At 34.8% G+C, this 21,756-nt stretch overlaps 1 protein-coding gene across 1 annotated transcript; it reads right to left on the bottom strand.

Annotated features, from left to right (window-relative positions):
• Positions 1-700: 700 nt before the first annotated feature.
• Positions 701-1,384, bottom strand: LOC133036027 (uncharacterized). Its single transcript, XM_061112496.1, has one exon. The coding sequence runs from the start codon at positions 1,382-1,384 to the stop codon at positions 701-703; it is 684 nt and encodes a 227-aa protein (XP_060968479.1).
• Between the last annotated feature and the right edge of the window lie 20,372 nt (positions 1,385-21,756).

Raw genomic sequence — 21,756 nt, 5'->3', positions numbered from 1 at the left:
TGCGAGCTTTAATGCCGCGTTGTAACATTCTCGCAATTCTGATTGGACTTCTCGCATAGATCCCACTCCAGTGGGAGTTGGGAACTTCATGGTAAGAAGATAGATGGATGTCACAATCTTCATTTCCTTTAGGATAGGACAGCCAATCACTGCATTATATGCTGAGTACTGGTCGATAACGACCAAGTCAACCATTGACTTGGTCACAACAGGTGGGGTTCCTAATGTGATTGGGAGTTTGATCATTCCCTTTAAAGCAATGGTGTCCCCGGTTAAATCGTAGATACTCAAAACTACTGGTCGCAGATCCTTCTCTTGTAGTCCCATTTGCTTAAAAGCTTGAAAGTTAAGGAGATTCACAGAACTTCCGTTGTCCACTAATATGCGGTGGACATTGTCTCCTCCAATGTTAGCGACGATGACCAGTGCATCGGCATGTGGGTGGTGAACCCATCTGGCGTCGCTTTCCATGAATGTGTTATCATCACACTCCTTCTTGAATAGTTTTTCTGGCTGCTCACTCAAATTGTTCACATTGGTGAGTGGCCTCTCTCTTGCCTCCTCGACATATTGTTCTTGTGATTTTTTGAAGTCTCATGCGATGTGAGGTCCTCCAATGATCGTCAATATATTGTAAGGAGTTCTCGAACCACTCGCATTGTCATTTTCTTCCCTGTCATCCACTCGGGGATGACCTTCCTCATTTTTTCTTGTACTTGCCAAATTTCCCTCGCCTGATCAGTTCCTTGATCTCATCCTGCAAAAGCCAATATTCCAGAATAGTATGGCCAATATCCTTGTGATACTTACAGAATTTTTTTGGGTCTCTCTTGTAACGGTTTCCCCTGATTGGGGGAGGCTTTCTGAAGACCCCGTTCTTTTCTTCGATTGCGTATATATGGTCCCGTGGGACTGCTAATTCTGTACAGTTCACAAAACACGGACCTCTCTTCCTCTTAGGAGACAATGCTTTCTTTGGAGGGGATTTGACCAACTTTGGACTTCGCTGTCTTTGGGGACTGCGTCTTCTAGGGCTTCTCCCTCTGGAATTTTTCCCTCTGGGACTGCGAGATCGTGATCGCGGTACTGGCGACTCGCGTTTATCCTTTCTTTTCTCTAGCTCGGCCAAAAAAATTTCAATCCTTTTATGCGGTTCTGCCATAGCGAAAAACTCGACCAATGATTTAGGCCTTTCAGCCTCCAGCTCCTTCCAAAATTCAGTTCTTTGCAGGAAACTTGTTATTAACATGCAAACCAACGAAGACATGGGGGCCTTCTCTACTTTTGTTACTTCAGCATTAAAACGTTTAAAGTAATTTTGCAGGGACTCACCGACCTCTTGTTTAATATTAGCCAGAGTGGTATAGGGTGGCCTATATGTCATTGTTGTTAGGTTTTATGCCCTAAAAAAAATCCATTTCAATGTAATCTATTTTATTCAACATCAATAAAGAAACATAAATATTTTTCATTCATTTGTGTATGTTTTGGTTCACTTTATCAATTGCTTGTCTATTTGATTTATAAATTCATCTTAAACCCTTTTCACATACTTGATCATGTTTATTGTGCTGTCATCACATTGGAAAGTAAACATGACTATGGGAATAAAGTCTCCTAGATTTATCAGACACAAGGTTTTACTGATATGATAATCTACAACAAGAGTTTACTTGCATTTGGAGAAATGCTATGTTCTTTCCAGAACATTGGTTAAAGTAAAGCTCAGGTTGGATGCATGGAGTATGCATCGGAAGGGACCGATATTGAACTTTGACTTAGATTTAATTAAACTTACCGTAAAATCTATTCAAGTCAATATCGCCAAGTTGATCCTAGATAAAATATTCTTAATCCTGTTATGATTAGGCTCAATCTTGAAAGGCTATTCGTGTTCTTTGATTTGTTAGTTAAGCCTACTTTTAGGTCAGGGTGATACGTACATTTTGGGAACACGGTAATGCAATTGAGTGGGAGCCCTAGCATAAACATGGAATCTATAGCTTCTATCTGGCGAATAGTAAATAAAGGATGATCTCCTTCGAGCTTGACCAAACGAACATAAATGGTGGAGTACTCATTTCACATAAGCTGAAATATCATTTATACGGGGTCAAGTGTTTTAAAGATAAAATACATAGTAGGGTGTTACAGTAATCTAATCCCTTTACAGTGTAGATCATTCATATAGAGGATCATTGATCACATTAGGATTATAACAATGGATAACTAATGATGCGTCTATATGGTGGAACATGTAGAGCATTTTATATACTGAGAGTGCAATTCTAAGTTCTATGCGTGGATTCAACGAAGAATTAATAAGTTAGTGAATTTTAGTGCTAAATTCTTGATCTACTTATTGGAAGCTCGGTTATATAGACCCATGGTCCCCGCACTAGTTGAGATAATATTGTTTGTAAGACTCATGTAATTGGTTTTGATTAATCAATTATAATTCACAAATTAGACTATGTCTATTTGTGAAATTTTCACTAAGTAAGGGCGAAATTGTAAAGAAAGAGTTAATAGGGGCATATTTGTTAATTATGATACTTTGTATGGTTCAATTAATAAATATGATAAATGACAATATTATTTAATAATTATTTATAGTTATTAAACAGTTAGAATTGGCATTTAAATGGTTGAATTAGAAAATTGGCACTTTTGAGAAAATCAGATACAAAAGTGTTAAAATTGCAAAATTGCAAAAAGCAAGGCCAAAATCCATCAAGCCATGGCCGACCACTTTTGTAAGCATTTTAAACTGATATTTTCTTTATTTTAATGCCAAATAATTCAAACATAACCCTAGTGGAATGCTATAAATAGATAGTGAAGGCTTCAGGAAAATTACACTTCTGAATCAGAAAAACTGAGCCTTGTCTCTCTTCCTTGGCCGCCACTCTCTCTCTCTCTCTTCTTCCTTCATATTTCGAAATTACCTTAGTGATTAGAGTAGTGCCCATACACAGCAAGCATTACCTCAATCATAGTGAGGAAGATCGTGAAGAAAGATCATCAGCAAAGGAGTTTCAGCATCAAGGATTCAGAGAAAGAAATCCAGGTTCAGATCTTGATAATACTCTGCTACAGAAAGGATACAAGGGTTAGAGATCTGAACGGAAGGAGTCATTTAATTTCGCTGCACCCAATGTAAGATTTCTTAAACTTTATACGTGTTTATTTCATCGTTTTAGAAAGTTCATATTTAGGATGTTAATAAACATACTTGTGAGTAGATCTAAGATCCTGGTAAAATAAATTCCAACAACTGGCCTCAGAGCCATGGTAATTGATTTACTTGCAAGAAATTTAGACTTTAAAACGATTGTTTGTTTGTTTTTGGATGGTATCATGTTGTATTGAGTGTTATTTGATGATTGATTGGTGTTTGTGAATTTTCGTGAAAAATAATTGAATATCTGTTTCTGGAATTATTTTTATTGGACAGTATGGAAAAAGTTAAGCAAGTTACTTTTTTACAGAAATCAATTCGATTTAATTTGAATTAGTTATGATTTTTTGAAGATTCGAAAAAATCGGAGTTGTGCTGAAACTTTCATGCGCGCGCAGAAATCATGCACGACATGATTCCGCTGAGCAAACTCGCCCAAGCAACCCTCCTGCGCGCGCGGACGGGTATGCACTGCATCCCGTCCGTACAGCTCGTAATTTTTTTGTTTTTCTTCGTTTTTTCATGCTTTTTCATGGAATTAACTTCCGATTTTTTGTGTAGTTCTGTATTTATACTATTACTATTCCTAATTCAATTCTAATTATCATTATGAATTAATTTAATATTTTTTAAATTTAATTCAAGATATTAGTGTAATTTGAATTTAAAGATAGTTAATATCTATCTTTTTTGCTTAATAATCTATCTTATTTTTACATTTGATTATATCTTATCTTATTTTTTTAATTTAAGGTCAGATTTAAAATATTTTAAACTAAATCTTTTTTAAATAATTTGACCTAATTTATATTTAAAATAAGATAACTATAATCATGTAATTTTAAAAAGGTGTAAAATATTTTGCTAACTTTTAAATTTTGTTATTTTATTTATTTAAATTACATTTAAAATCTAAAAAAGATATTCATTTATCTTTTTTAATTTTTTATTTAATTTTATTTATAAAATAACATTTAATTTATAAAAGCAGTTAGCAAATTTTGAAATGAAATTTAGGTTGGTTGAAACCTAATTTTTCAAAATTGTAAATTTAATTTTAAATTTAAATTTTTAATTTAATTTCGAAATTTTTTATTTCAATTTTTTTTTAAATTTTCGAAAATTATTTTTTTATTTAATTAATTATTTATTTCGAAATTCATTATTTAATTTAAAATTAAATAAATCCTACATCCAACTATCCAGCTAACCTTGTTGCAGGAGTATGTGTTTTAGCTTATGTGTAAGTTTTCAAAACCTATTATTACTTCATTGCAAATAGCCATGGTTACTTTTTGCGAGATCTAATGATCTGATGGCTCCCTTGGTCAAGTTAATAATTTATAACAGGTATATTTACAATCTTCTTTCATCTGTGTATGACCTAGCAACATGATAGGACCCATCCAAAGTGTGCCTGTGTGAGCCTATGTGTTTAATTTTATTATAGATGCATATAGGTTAATGTTGCTAAATAAAATGTCATAGTTCTTGATAGATTTTATTTAGGCCCATTTTTTTTTGGGCCTATTCAATTAATAACAATTGTTCATTTTAAGGTTAAATTCCTCTCTTTTGGGCCTTGTGTGAGACTTGGGAGCCATAGAAGTGGGTACGACATACTGAACCCAGCACCCCCTCACATGAACCTCCCCAATTGTGAAGGCCCATTTGCTTGATTTGAATAACTGTACTAGGTTAATTACACTAGTTTAACCTAATAAAATTGATTAGCAACATAACTAATTTCATTTATTTTGAAATTAATTTAAGAAAACCGTAGTTTAAAGAATTTTATATTCTAAGCTAAACTATATGTATTTTCTTGTATTTAATTAAATATAGAATTATAAACATCTAGATTCTTTCTGAAGCTTAAGTTAAATTTTTCATTAAATATTCCTATTTAAGTTGATTATTAGTTATCTACAACTAACCAACTTAAATCTGAATATCTTTTGGATTTAAAATTTCAAAATTAAGTTGAGGAATTTTAGGCATTGGTTATTCAGATTCTTTAGATATTTTTTTTAAGTTAATATCTTTTCGAATATTAACTTAAAATGGAATATTTTAGATATTTTTTAGGTTAATATCTTTTCGAATATTTACATAAAATGGAATATCTTCAAAATAAAGTGGTTACAACTTAATTTTAATTTAATTAAATATGATTTGAAAGATATTTAAGTCGATTTTTTAGATTCTTCTAAAACAACTTAAACAAGATATTTTTAAATTTGTTCCATTTATTATTCGAATTTATTTTTCGAATTTAATTAATAATTGAAAATTAATTAAAGTTGATTTTTTTTATTTAAACCAAGTTTGATTTGTAATTTTTCATTATTATATTATGAAACTTGTACGATATTTATTTGAATTTATTTTTCAAATTTAAATAATAATTGAAAATTAATTAAAGTTGATTTTTTATTTAAACCAACTTTAGTTTGTAATTTTTCATTATTATAATATCGAATTAAAATGATTATACAAAATACATATAATATTTTCAAATAATGAGCTTTTAATCAAGAGACATTCGATCTCCATTGTGGGTTTTACACCGCGTTTGTTTTAGTGAGTAATCCTCGCTAATGGAGGAACGTTCATTAGCAATTTCGCACTGTTTAATCTCGAATGATAAGTAGTTTGTAAGTGTTTTGTATCGTATAGATCACCTTAATGGTGGCGACCATACTTGACTTGCAAATTATGAAACAATGGTGGAAGCTCATAATATATAATTGCCTTGACTCTCGCCTAAACGGGACAACGCTGAATTCCAATCTTGATCGAATAAAAGGTTGCTAGAATAGTTATCATTTTAGATGAGCTGACAACTCTATTCAATGGATGATGCTTTGACTCTTGCCTAAATGGGACACTGTATCAGTTTGTTGAAATACGTTGGAAAATAAACTATGTTAGATTTAGTATTTCTATAACATATGTCATTACTTGTTATTTTCTGAACTGTGTATGAATTTATGAGCCAAAACCTTACTTCTGTTTTATTGATGTGTTGTAGTGTCATTATGAATAAACTCGCAAAAGAACTCACCCCGATCCTCTCCTAGTTAATATCTTAGCAAAAGAACTCTATAGTGTGAAAAGGCATCCTGGTAGTTGCATAAACTCGCACCTGTTGATGATGAATCTGAAGTTCCAAAAGGCAAATCTACTGGGAATTGATTTATCAAGAGAACAATGGGTCCAACTCATCCTTAATAGTCTTCATTTGGAGTATAATGAATTTGTTATCTCTTACATGATCAACAATTTTAACTCCTCCGACATGGACAAGCTCGAAGCAGAATTACGAGCCCATGAACGGAATTTGATTGCAATAGGTTCCCCTGGGTTTGCAATTAATAATTAGAGGAAATGGACTAGGTATGAAGGATCTAGCAAAGCTGCTTCTTCAAGTACACTTATCAGACATGATATTCTATGTTCGAATTGTAATGAAAAGGGACATCATGAAGAATAATGTCCCAGGCTTCTAAACAATTCAAACGAAGGTAATGCTTTTGTCTTTGAATCATGTGTTTTAGAGAATGACAAATCCATTTGGATTGTTGATTTTGGGTCTACTAACCATGTATGTTCTTCACTGCAGTTGCTTAAAAATTTGGAAAATCTGCTTCCAGGAGAGTTAAAGCTTAAAGTTGGCAATGGCGAATTAGTGTCGGTCAAAGCTAGAAGAAAAGCCCGCATCAAGTTTCAATAAAGATTTTAAATTTTAGAAAATGTTTTATTTATTCCAAACTTTAGTAGAAACTTGATTAGTGTCTCATGTTTGCAAACACAATCTTATATATTGAATTTTTCGAGTACAAATTGTACAATTTCTCGTAATGGATTTCAAATATGTGTTGCTATAATAGAACAAGGGCTTTATGTTTTAAGACCGAGTACTCAAATCTCACTAAATAGTGAACTTTTCAATGTAGCTAGACCTAGAAACCTCAAAAGAAAAGAGATTGATAATGATGATCAAACTTATCTATGGCATTTACGTTTAGGTCATATAGGCTTTGATAGACTCAATAGGCTCACCAAAGACGGTCCATTGAAAAATGTCGTCTTAGGTGAACTGCCAGTATGCGAGTCCTCCCTAGAAGGAAAAATGACTAAACGTTCTTTCTCTGCAAAGGGAGAGCGTGCCAAAATCCCTATAGGGTTAGTTCATTCTGATGTCCGCGGACCTTTGAATGTCAAAGCCCGAGGTGGTTATGAGTATTTTGTCACTTTCATTGACGATTTCTCTAGATATAGTTTTCTTTACCTAATGCAAAAGAAATCTGAAACGTTTGAAAAGTTTCAAGAGTTTCATGCTTTGGCCCAAAACCAATTAGGTAAATCATTAAAGATCTTGCGAACTGATACGGGTGGAGAATATATGGATATGCAGTTCAAAGATAATTTAATTGAACTTGGAATTGAATCCCAATACACTGCCCCAAGCACTCCACAACAAAATTGAGTTGCAGAAAGAAGAAATCGCACTCTTTTGGAAATGGTTAGGTCTATGCTGAGTTATTCAACTCTGTCTACGTCCTTCTGGGGATATGCTATACAGATGGCTAATGACATTTTAAATGTTGTTCCATCCAAAGCAGTCCCTAAGACACCCGTCGAACTTTGGAATGGTCGTACACCTAGTTTACGCCATTACAGAATTTGGGGGTGCCCTGCTCATGTCTTAAGAAAGAAAGAAGGCAAACTTCAATCATGTACCGAAGTATGCATGTTTGTCGGAAATTCTAAAGAGACTAGGGGTGGACTGTTTTATAGTCACAAGGATAACAAAGTGTTTGTTTCTACAAATGCTACTTTCCTTGAAGAGAACTATATTAAAGACTACAAACCGAAAAGTAAAGTTGTTCTAGAGGAATTGATATCAGATATAAGTCCTTCCAATGTTCCGTCCTCTTCCACTCGTGAAGAAGACAATCCCACTCCCTCAGTTGAACAAACTGAGAAATCTACTACTAAAGTTTCTGTTCAGAAGACCACCGCACCTCGTCTTAGTGGGAGTGTTTAAACAAAACCTGCTCGTTATCGCTTGGATGGTGAAATCAATATGGTCGTAGGTGACTGTATTGAAGACGATCCATTAACCTATAAACAGGCAATGGCTAGTCCGCAACGGAAACGATGGTCGACCGGCATGGATTCAGAAATGGATTCCATGAAAAAGAACAAAGTCTGGGAATATGTAGACGCACCTGACGACTATCATCCGATAGGATGCAAGTGGGTTTACAAGAAGAAAAGAGGAGCTGGAGGCGAAGTCGAAACTTTTAAAGCTAGACTTGTAGCCAAGGGTTATACCCAAAGATAAGGCGTGGACTATGAGGAAACTTTTAGTCCTGTTTCCATGGTCAAATCCATCCAAATTCTTCTCTCCATAGCTGCTGCTTTCGATTATGAAATCTGGCAAATGGATGTCAAGACTGCCTTCCTTAATGGGGTACTTGAAGAAACCATCTATATGGAGCAACCAGAAGGGTATGTTCTTCCTGGGCAGGAAAAGAAAGTTTGCAAATTAAACAGGTCTATCTATGGACTTAAGCAAGCTTCTCGCTCATGGAACAAAAGGTTTGATGAAATCATCAAGACCTACGGCTTTCTTCAGAATGAAGATGAACCTTGTGTTTACAAACTCAAGGAAGACCAAATAGTAGTATTCTTGGTCCTTTATGTTGATGACATTTTGATTATTGGAAACAATGTCAAGAAAATGACTCACATCAAGGAATGGCTCAACACTCAATTCGATATGAAAGATTTGGGTGAAGCAGCCTATGTTCTTGGTATTCAGATTATTAGAAACCAGAAGAAGAGATCTCTTTCTCTCTCTCAAACAACCTACATAGACAAAGTCTTAGAGAGATTCTCCATGAACAACACCAATGGGGCAAACATGCCTTCTAGATATGGTATTCGTCTATCTAAGGAACAGTCTCCGACTGATCCTCAAGAGATAGAGGACATGGCGAAAATTCCCTATGCCTCTGCAGTTGGAAGTCTAATGTATGCAATGTTATGCACTAGACCTGACATGTGTTATGCTGTTGGAATCGTGAGCAGGTATCAGTCTAATCCAGGACATGAACATTGGAATGCAGTTAAGTATATTCTGAAATACTTGAAGAGTACAAGAAATCTTGTGTTAGTCTATAAGGGTGGTGCTTTAAATCCCATAGGCTACACTGATTCAGATTTTCAGGCAAGTCTTGAAGACAGGAAATCTACATCTGGGATGGTGTTTACTCTTGGGGGTGGAGCAGTGGTTTGGAGAAGTGCTAAACAAACCGCGATATCAGACTCAACTATGGAAGTTGAATACATAGCAGCAGCCGAAGCTGCTAAAGAACTTGTCTGGCTAAGAAAGTTCTTCACCAGTATAGGTGTTGTTCCTGAAATGGAAAAGCCTCTGGTCTTACTTTGTGATAACAATGGAGCAATAGCAAACAGTAAAGAACCTCCAAGCCACAAGAGAAGCAAACACATTGAAAGGAAGTATCACATTATCAGAGAATACGTGGCAAGAGGGGATGTACTAGTTGAGAAAGTTGACACAGAGAACAACCTACCTGATCCATTTACCAAAGTCCTTGCTATGACATCCTTTGAAAAGCACCGTCAGAATTTAGGATTAATTGATATGAACTAATTAGTTTTATATTAGTGCAAGTGGGAGTTTGTTAGGTTTTATGCCCTAAATAAAACTCCATTTCAATGTAATCTATTTTATTCAACATCAATAAAGAAACAGAAGTATTTTTCATTCATTTGTGTATATTTTGGTTCAATTTATCAATTGCTTGTCTATTTGATTTATAAATTCATCTTAAACCCTTTTCACATACTTGATCATGTTTATTGTGCTGTCATCACATTGGAAAGTAAACATGACTATGTGAATAAAGTCTCCTAGATTTATCAGAGACAGGATTTTACTGATATGATAATCTACAACAAGAGTTTACTTGCATTTGGAGAAATGATATGTTCTTTCCAGAACATTGGTTAAAGTAAAGCTCAGGTTGGATGCATGGAGTATGCATCGGAAGGGACTGATATTGAACTTTGACTTAGATTTAATTAAACTTACCGTAAAATCTATTCAAGTCAATATCGCCAAGTTGATCCTAGATCAAATGTTCTTAATCCTGTTATGATTAGGCTCAATCTTGAAAGGCTATTCGTGTTCTTTGATTTGTTAGTTAAGCCTACATTTAGGTCAGGGTGATACGTACATTTTGGGAACACGGTAGTGCAATTGAGTGGGAGCGCTAGCATAAACATGGAATCTATAGCTTCTATCTGGCGAATAGTAAGCAAAGGATGATCTCCTTCGAGCTTGACCAAATGAACATAAATGGTGGAGTACTCATTTCACATAAGCTGAAATATCATTTATACGGGGTCAAGTGTTTTAAGGATAAAATACATAGTAGGGTGTTACGGTAATCTAATCCCTTTACAGTGTAGATCATTCATATAGAGGATCATTGATCACATTAGGATTATCACAATGGATAACTAATGATGCGTCTATATGGTGGATCATATAGAGCATTCTATATACTGAGAGTGCAATTCTAAGTTTTATACGTGGATTCAACGAAGAATTAATAAGTTAGTGAATTTTAGTGCTAAATTCTTGATCTACTTATTGGAAGCTCGGTTATATAGACCCATGGTCCCCACACTAGTTGAGATAATATTGTTTGTAAGACTCATGTAATTAGTTTTGATTAATCAATTATAGTTCACAAATTAGACTACAGCGACTATATTTGCGGGGATAACAACTCAAGTATTCGCAGCTGGTGCGTTAGGCGGGTTGGTGCGGTTATTTATGCCCTGATCGCCCAAACAGGGATCACGAGGTTCTTCATCGTTTCGGGGCGTCTGGGAACGCGCCCTAAAAACTGAGTTAAGGTGATCACGAGGATCACCCCTATGAACTTGGTATCTTCCTCCTTAAGGTGTCTCCACCGAACCTGACCTAGTGTACCTGCTAAGAGTGTGACTTTAAGAAGATGAAGAGCCGGACTCAGTGTCATTCTCCTCGTTTCGTGGTTGGGGTCTACTGCGAGGGTTACGATGTTTTGGATCTTCTTCCGGTTGTGCCTCGCGGTTGAGGTTTCTTACGGATTGATCTCTTGACATTGGTTGATTTAAATCGAGCCCCTCCTGACCTATCCTTTGTTCCCTGCAAATACGGTTAGTTCGTTGTCTAGAGGTAGTTACCTGTGGATTGTCTGAGCGGGTAGTGGGTACTCGAGGAGGGCGCCGTGTCCTGTTCTGTCCGTCGATTTCAACTTGTAAAGCGCGTATTTGATCCTATATCGTCGTGTACTTGTCGGTGGTTAATTGAACAATGCCCTCAGAAACCACGACAGGTGTGATAGGCGAGAATTGTCCCACTATGGTTGCTGGCGTGGATGTTTCCCCAATGTGAGCTGCAGTCTCAGGGAACAAATTAAGCGGCATTATGTTCGTCCGTCCTACTCCGCCGTTGATGGTATCGATGGGAGGTACCCTGTTTCCTGGAAGTGGGACATTCATTGTCCCAATGTTGATTGATCCATTGTTGACTTCTCCATTTGTATGATTTTCAGCCATTGTGATTCTCCTTCTAAATCTGCAAAGTAATGCATTCCCACAGACGGCACCAAATGTTGTCGAAGGAATTTTTACAACACCAAAAATAAATAATAATAATATGGTATGAAGAATATATGCGAGTACTCGACCCAGAATGGCGAGTATTCAAATTAAGAACACAAAAATATTTAGCAGAAACTGGAAATATAATGAACACAAGAGAGTATAGTGGTTCAGTCAGATCACGGTCTGCTTAGTCCACTGTTGCAAGGATTCTGTCTTGTCCATTTCACGGCGGATCAATCCTTTTCATACAAAGCAAGAGTCCTATCATTTACACAAGGATTGGATTCATTATGATTCCGTTCAGACATTGAATTATAATATTTAAACTAAAAAACGTAAACATAATAAATAAAGAACAGTTTCCAGCTTACTTCACTAAATAGAACAACGTATGCGACTTTTAAAACGCGAGTTGGCTGTTCATATTCTTACAGAAGCTCGCAGGCTTAGGATGCATTCGAGACTAGTCGAGTCTAGGATGTCTATGTCCTTTCAAAGTCGCTTATACGGACATCATATAACAAGCTGATACAGCAAAGACATTCGAGTCTATATTGGTTTATCAAGGTTGTTGGGTCAACAGGACCAGCTCGTAACATAGAGAATCGATCTCTATGTTTCTGCAGGAGGATCGCAGGGATACTCGCATATATCCTGATATATGTGAGTTTAAAGTCGTTCCTTATTCCTACATAAAGCGAGTCATACGAATGCGATTAGACTCGGTCATATTCGCATCATCTCGCTGAGTCTGGTTCAGGCGAGGTTCGTACTCGAGGGGTCTCTCATCGACATCTCTGCTCTCCTCGAGGAAAGTTAATACACGTGTCTTTTTTAAAATCTCACTATAAAAGTATAATTTATTATCGCGTCTCATAGATTTATTATTAAATAAATAATATAGAAGACCACAAACTACTTATAATGTGCCACACTGATATGGCCTTGGCACCTTCTCATGCATAATAGCAATGCCTTTTGAAATTAGACTTTTTTTGGTTATATCTTAAAAAGGTAATAATATTACAAATTTATAGTGAGCTGGCCAATTAAATATTTATACAGTCCAAATAAAAAAATTTACACAAATACCTGTTACACTCACCTTTAAGCTACACGAACAATGCTTGAGAAACTCGAACCCTTCGTGCGATCAAACGAGTACAACAACAATGAATCAACCCTGGCAGTCAAAGAACCACTATTAATTTTAGCGACGTGATCACGTGAGAAGAAGACCCAAATCAATTCAAATATATGCAATTACCCTCTGATTCAAAAATCTGAAGTGAAATTAGTTCAAAACATAAATTCAATCTTAAATTATAATTAAAATTCTAGAAAACTAATTCTCCTAAATTCAATTTGTAGATTCATAAAATCACTACTACAAAATTAACTGTTCCCAACGGTTAATAAGAGGGTCAATTATGAAAATCGTTGGAAAAAAAAAGTGGAAGTTTTTCCTAACGGGTTAGAACTGAAGCAAAAAAATCGTTAGGAGAAATCACTACCAACAGTGGAGAATTGTGGCAATACTAAATGAAATTTTGTAAAAGAAAAAAGTGAATCCCAACAATTTATAACTGTTATTCACCATAGTTATAAAACGTTGGGAATACTAAGTATTCCCCACAGTTATAAATCGTTGGGTATAATTAGTATTCCCAACAATTATAAACTGTTGGGAAAAATTCTTTTTAACATGTTCTTTTATTAAGGGAGTTCTATTTCCACCCCATAAAATGATAATTATACCCCATTATTAATAAAAACTAAACTTAAATATTTTCTAAAAATTACTCTTAATATATTTTTTTTTAGTTTTTTCCTCAGATTATTTTATGTTAATTTTAATACTTATTTTGATTTTATTTTCAATTTTTTTCTTCTAAATCATGTATATATATTCTTTATTTTTTTCTATGAAAATTTCATATAATTTTTTATTTTAATTTTTTTCTTATAATGTTTGAAATATAATTTATTTTTATTTTATAGGTATATTTTTTAAGAATATGAATTGGAAGAAAAAAGTTAAAAATACTTAGTACAATTAAAGATATAAATTTTACATAAAATAAAAATTATTAAAATGAGGTGTCTTTAGAAATTTTTGGAGTAAATAAAATTTCTCTTTTACTATTAGATTTTATATTATTTTAAATAAATAAATAATAAAATAATAATTAGAATAAAATTAAAGTGTATCAGATTTTACTTTATTTTATATAAATAAATAATAAAATAATTAATTAGGGTAAAATCAAATAGGGTACATATAAAAAATTGTGTAACCCCAAAAAGAAGAACCTAAATGAAAACACTCAGCCGCACATCTCAAACGTCTCTCTCTTTCTCTCAGTTGTAGGGGGCAATGGAGGAGACGACGACTCTTTGAACTAGGGATGGTGGAGGAGACTTGCGCAAGGGGTGGTGGAAGAGATGGTGACATGCTTGCACAATGAAGAATTGATCGGGGTTATCAACGGGATTTCTCCCTCTCTCATGTTCTCGGACGAGTCATCTCCAGCAACAAAGTCCATGGATCTCGACGGGTCCAATTGAGTTGTCATCTCCGAATATGGATGGGTCTAGTTGAGTCGTCGTTTCATACATTCAAAAGATATTCTTATTCCTTGCTTTGAAAGAAGGTCTCCAGGTAAGTGTATATGTTGTTAATGGCTATTGGAAGCTCCATTTGAGGTTTGATGAATGGCTGAGATTATTCGGTAGTTGAATGTTGGAAGATAAATGATGTTTGTGGCAACCATAGCTAACAGGAGAAAAAGATTCAGACGTGAAACACATTTTTATTCTTCTCGATAAAGATCGGTGCTTGATGGGTCTAAACTCGAAAACGCTATAAAATTTGAAGAAGACGCATTGTAATAATTTTTTTTGAAGAACAATATCTATAATATGGATGTTATTACAATTTTTTGTTTAAAGATTATGATATTTATTTAGAAATGAAGTTGTAATATTGATGTTTATTATTTATTTAGAATTGTATTTTTTTAAAAATAATATTGTATATATTGTGAATTATGAAAATATATTAATTTTATTTATTTAAATTAATATTATTTTTTATGAAAATAAATATTATTATATATATTTAATATTTAATATATATATAAAGTAATTTAATTTATATAATATTATTGCCAACAGTTATAAACTGTCATCTAATGTGATTTATCTCAACAGTTGTAAACCGTCATTTAAAGTGACTTTTCCAAACAATTATCGTCTTTTAAAGTTATGTATTTTTATGACACCCACATCTCCAACGATTTTATGAACTAGTGGGAAATAGTATAAAAGACAGTTATAATTTGTTGGGAAATACAGTGAATGTAGATCTGTAAAAAATAGATCTGGAGTTTCCGATCAATCTAAAATTGCTATAATCCAAAAAAAATATATATCAATACAGTAGCTAATATTTTACCCATTGTATTAATGTTATTTTTCATATTTTTAATGGTAGATTTATTTATATTAAATCACGAAGAATAAGGTAAATTTGTATTCATCTCGAGCCATCAAGATGGAAACATTGTTTTCATTTTATGTTTTTGAGTAGTTGCATTAAAGTTGGCTTAATATTTTACAAATGATCTGAAAATTGACATACTAATAATTACAAGCTGATAACGATATAATGATTTTATAATATTTTCAAGTATTTTATATAGAAAATCCAACACAAGACTCTCTAAAAAAACATTTATAATATAGTTAGATTTTTTCATATATTAAATTTCTTGATTTAAGGTTAGTTTACAGAGTTCTAATAGTTTCTTCTCCACAATATATCATTAACGTACAAGTGGTTTTTAATTAGTGCCAAAAAAAATATTGATAAATTTTTACTTAACAATGCCTAAACACATTTTTTATTCATAGTTACGATTATGTTGTAAATCTCTTAAATAATAATTATGCTACTACAATATTATTATATATAAAAGACAGGGCTCAAAATTTACAATACACGACTCGTACAGAGAAAACTTAATTGTGGTAAGTTTATTTGTATCACATAGGGGTGTAATTAGTTAATTTAAGGTTTTATATTAGATGCCTAGCAAAAATTATAATTGTTGCGTTACAGTTTCTAGAAAATTGGTTTATAGTTGACATACCAAGCTTGAATTTTCAAATTGTCATATTTTATAATGGACTGTTTGATTAAAGAATGAATTATGTAAATTACGAAACTAGTGGCCAATTCATCTCAATGGATTGCAAATATGCAAGACTAGGTTGTGTATATTACGGAATAAATTATGTAAATTATGAAGCTAATATCAACCTCTGTTTCTCTCCTCGTCTCTAACAATTGAAACTATAATTTTATTTTTAGTTGTAAATTAACCTCTCCAAGCTACTACAAAGTGCTAGAAGTTAGAGACTTCTGTGTGAGACTCAATTTTTGAGGCACCCATCAATTTTTAGCAAAAATCAATGGGTAAGTGATTTTTTTATTTTTATTTTTGGTTCTTATATTTAGTTTAGATTGTTGTTTTAGAGATTGATATGTGGATTGTTGCTATTTTTATGTTGTTTTGTGTTTAAATGGTTGTTGTGTGGTTTGTTCTAGTTAATCTGCATTTTTATCGTCTAGTCTGATGGGGCCCGATAGGGGCCCGATACTAGCCCGATCTGATTATTAGATTTAAGGTTAAGGATGATGGCTTGATTAGGCCCGATGGGTGCCCGATGGTAGTCCAATAATACTCTAAGGACTAAGATAGGAGAGGATGGCTCGATTGGGCTCAATGGTAGTCCGATTGTTAACCTGGACTTAAGGGCAGAGCTGATTGGCCCGATGTAAGCCTGATTTATGCCTGATGCTGGTCTGATTCTAAATCTAGGCATCATGAGTTGGATGGTTTGTCCAATGTAGGCCTGATGCCTGTCTGGTTGTCCTCTTTGATCTAAAACTGGGATTGATGAGTTTGATGCTAGGCCCGATGGGGTACGATTTGGCTCGATGGTTTAAAGATTTATGGCAGTTTAAGACTTTTTTTTATCACTTTTCTATTAGATTTTTGCTCTAAATTTGTAATTGCAAACTTTTTTTATTGCATGTGACAGGTTCAACTGTTCTTGTGTTCATTATGTATAAAGGTAATTGGAAGCTTCAACGTAGAGATTGGGTTTATAACCGCACTAAAAATTTGATATTTATACCAATGTAAGCTACTCACGTTTGGTTGACCTTTTGTAAGAAGAACTCGATGATAACAAAGTGCATCATGACTTGAAATTAGAAGTGAATTACAAGTACATGAAATTCTTAATGTATCGCCCTGATGTTATTCGAAATGATAAGCGTGTAAGGTTCTTTTTGACCATGCTTGCGAAGAAGCTAGATGAATTCACTCCCTTATTTGTGACTTTTGTAAAGAAGAATGTTTGTATCGATCCTAGTCCCACACCAAGTACTGTTAAGGATACTCGTAGCGAGGTTGGGAGTTTTGTACCAGAAATGAATCTGGAGGTGTTGGCAGCTGATGTGTTACCTGAATTAAACACTATGATGCTGAGAGCTGACATTGTAGCACAAATGTCCTTTCTTGATAGTTTTTGTGATGGTCCAGATCCTGAATGGTATGTTACGGCCATGGTGATGTAAGAGATGACCCAGATACAGAGGTTCCTATTGATGTAGCTTTGAACTTGACTCCACTATCCTACCAAAGACCACCTATGCCACCAACATAGAAAGGAATGCCCTGTAGAGAAAATTGCCAAACATCTGGTACTTGTAGTAGTTGTCCAAACGAAACCAGTAATGCTAGCGAAACCACTGATGGTAGAGGTCCTAGTGATGCTAGAAGAACCAGTGAAGCTAGAGGGACCACTGACGGTACAGGTCCTAGTGATGCTAAAGGGACCAATGATCCTTGTGGTCCTAGTGATGCTAGAGGGACCAATGATACTGATTAGCGATCAATTCACTTCTTCGAAAAGTTATGGTAAATTCAAGGAGAATTTTTTTTACAAGAGAAGACATGGAGGATCATAGTAATTATATAGCAATGGGCGGCACACCATATGGGGAGTTACATCAAGGAAAGTTTTTTAGAGACAAAGAGCATTTAAAGATTGATGTTGTCTTGTATGCAATGAAGAAAGTTTGATACTACTGTTCGGCACGTTACATGTAATGATACAGATTATGGGTGGAGATTAAGAGCGAAGAAGAACGTACTTTCTAACATGATTGAGGTGACTACATTTGAAAATGTACATACATGTTCCCTTAATATTTGAGGAAAAGATAACCATCAAGCATCACCTTTGATAGTTGCCCACCTAATTAAGGATAAATTCACAACTGACAGTTTGAATCATTTGGCCTTTGATATAAGGAGAGAAATGCACCAGGATTTTCAGGATCCAAATGAGTTATGAAAAGGCTTGGAGGTGTAGAAAGAAGGCATTACACCTAGTTCGGGGTACACCTGAAGATTCATATTCAAAATTACCTAATTACTTGCACATGCTAAAGTTGAGAAATTCAGGTACCGTCACGGATTTTGTGGTAGAGGATTGTCCCTTTAGGTATTATTTCTTCTCTCTGGGTCCTTGTAGGCTTGGGTTTAGATTTTGCCAACCTGTTGTATTATTTGATGGGTCTTTCTTGAAGACTAGGTATGGTGGGAAAATGTTGTGTGCAGTGGCACTGGATGCAGGCAGCCATATTTTTTATAGCTTTTGCTGTAGTTAATAGTGAAAACCACAACTCTTGGACCTATTTCCTGAGGAAATTGAAAGAAGCGATTGGTGATGTTGAGAACTTAGCCTTCGCGTCAGAAAGGCATCAAAGCATTGTTCATGCTTTGGAGACCATGTTCCCTGATGCACACCATGGTTCATGCTACCACCACATTATTATGAACGTCAACCACAAGTTCAAGACTGATGTTTTCAGAAATCATATTTACACATGTGCCTACACATATTTAAAAATAGAGTTTCACTGAGAATTTGAGAACATTCAGGCAATGAATGTTGTTGGCGAACAATATCTTGAGGAAATTGGATTTGAGAAATGGGTTCGGTCATACTTTCCAGGGGTACGTTACAATGTAATGACAAGTAACTTTTTCTTTTCAATCACTTCTTCTATAGAATTCTTGAGGTCGAAAGTCTAATAGTGGTTTGCTACGCGAAAAGAAAAAGTTTACAAGTGGACGAAGACCCTAGCACCAGAAATTGTGGAGGACTTGTTAGTGTAGTTTTAGAAATCTCAGCATTTGAACGTTGACAGATTTGGACCTTACACGTTGAATGTCCACCCTAGAGGATCAGTTTAGACTGATGCCGTAGTGGACTTGCAAGAACAAACTTGCACTTGCAGCTTGTTCCAAGTCATGAAGTTTCCTTGTCCTCATGCATGTGTTGCAGCTCAGTAACGGAGTATTAGCATGTACGCACTATGCTCGTCACATTACACAACAAAATATTGGGGGAGGACATATGAAGACACAATTATGCCAATTTGTGACGTGGAGGATTGGGAATTATCTGATATCATAAAGAGCTTAAACGTTGGAATGCCTGTTGAGAAGCAACCAGCAGGACGACTAAAGAAGCAAAAGGTTGGAAGAATTAAGTCAAACTAAACTGCATGTAATAAGGAAAGGTTGTGGTAAAATGAACTTGTAGCAAGTGTGGTGGCAAGGGGCACAACATAGCATTTTACACTTACCGAGGTTAAAAATAAATGTTGAATTTAATATTATTATGTGTTGTACTATTATGTATTCTTGTTGAATTATTATTGTACTTTGTTAAACATTTTTGGCATAAACAAGTTTTCATATAGTTCTATAAATTTTTGCATGGAAAATAGTTAAAGACAATCAAGCCTATATTGGACCTATCGGGTTATATAGAAAACACCATTAAAAATTAAATGATTTTAGTTATAAGTAGATTGTTCAAATAAAAAAGCCTAAAAGTAAGTATTGTTTAACTGATATATTAAAAAGAAACACCCAAAGTTCATGACAAGTTCTGGTAGAGTAAATCTACACCCCATCTCTAACGGAAGAGTGACATATGGTCATCATCTACTCCAACGAATGGTGGATCCAATAGCTTATGCTCGATATACTCTATGAAGTACATTTTGTAATTGCCACTACATTATTAGTTAAATGCAAAATTTAGTAAACCATAGAGAATAATAATAAAATTTAATTATTAAATGTATTCTTAAAACTGCACTTAATTACTTCAATTTTGTTTGAGGTACAACTTCATGGTCCATGAGATCACAGTTTAATATTCTGACCTGATTTTCGGAGGCTATCATTTGAGGGACCATGACCATGTAATTGGTGTCATAAAAACCAGACTAGTCCACCAATTTAGATAATATCTTGCACCAAGCATCCATTAGCGTCTTCAGTTCGTCTCTAGTCAAAGTTCCAATACTTGAATTGATGACAAACACCTTCCACAACTCAAGATTCGCCTCCATAGCCACCTAATGTTTTTGTCTATCCAAGAAGATGGTCATGTATATGCACTCCATATCTTTCCAAGATGGCATGAATTAGAGTGGATCCCCATGAACGAGTTCCAAGATGAACTCATTCCAAACAAAGCCTATGTGGTCAATATTTTCCTTCCAAGCGTCCCTTCGACCCTTCAACAATGAAGAAAACCAAGATGGCATGATAGTACACTTATGTGGGTACAACTGTTGGAAGAAGTGTTGCTGCCTCTTCATCATATGGAAAGCTGTATCCAAATGCTGCACATTTCATACAAATAAATCAGCACGAGCACATTAGAACATTAAAAAAATAAAACAAATAACAACAGTAAACAATAGAAAATAATACTTAGTTAAGAAACTTACATCATTAGAAAGCCATTCCTTTTTAGTAAGTAGCTTTTAGAACCAAGCCACACCATGTACACTAGTGAAGACAACCCTCGGATACTTGTTTCCAATGGTTCCCACTAACCAATTTTGGAAACTATGTAGTAGGTTCTGATCAATGGGCAGAAGTGGGTAAACATTCACATGAGCTATCAATGGCTTCATCTTCTTCTTCATTTTGGTGTACTCATCAAACCACCTCGGTCTCTTCATTGGTCTCTTATCCACCAGTGTTGGAACGGTCTCTAAAACATGTACCTCTGAATCTTTCATATCTCCAATGGACGTGATCGACATGTTCTGAGGTGTATGGAGTACATCTTCCACATCGTCGGGTCTCTAATCATTGGGAAGAATGAACTCATCTCCTAGAGAAATGGGGTCTGGCTGTGGCTCTTCCTCTGCGTTGGGCCTTCTCGGATCTCCCATGAGTGTTGATAGGTTCTTCAAGTAATCCATGAGCTCTGTCTACCCTTTTATTATATCATTCTAGCCTTGCTTCAAGGCAAGCTGTTCCCTCTTAACACTCTCCAATCTTGCCATATATGGCAAAAGATATTGGAACCTGAAGCTGTGAAGTGCGGGGAAGAGATGCTAACTACGGCATAGATACAGAATGGGGCATCGATGTAGATCGTGGAACAGAACGGGCCCCTGATGGTTGAGAGGGTGGTGGTGTATCCTCTCTGAAGATTCTAGCTTCCTTCACTCGCTGTTCTAGGGTTTGTGTGAGCTTTGAAGCCTGGCTACAGAAACTATCCTGAGTAGGTTGTCCATCAATACCAATAACCGATTCCTCGATATCTACAAATAGAGGCGCTTCACCTCCAGTGACATTGCTTAGAAACTTTGCCTCATTAGGCCACAGACATAAAACAGAGTAGACTAGCAACTGTAAATAAGAACAAAAAGATTGTTATACTTAGATTAAAATGAAATAAATAAATAAAAGTGAACAAAT

Source organism: Cannabis sativa, chromosome 3, assembly GCF_029168945.1.
Source record: "Cannabis sativa cultivar Pink pepper isolate KNU-18-1 chromosome 3, ASM2916894v1, whole genome shotgun sequence".
NCBI lineage: Eukaryota > Viridiplantae > Streptophyta > Magnoliopsida > Rosales > Cannabaceae > Cannabis > Cannabis sativa.
Note: the sequence above shows the minus strand (reverse complement) of the source record. Positions and strands in the feature narration are given on the sequence as shown.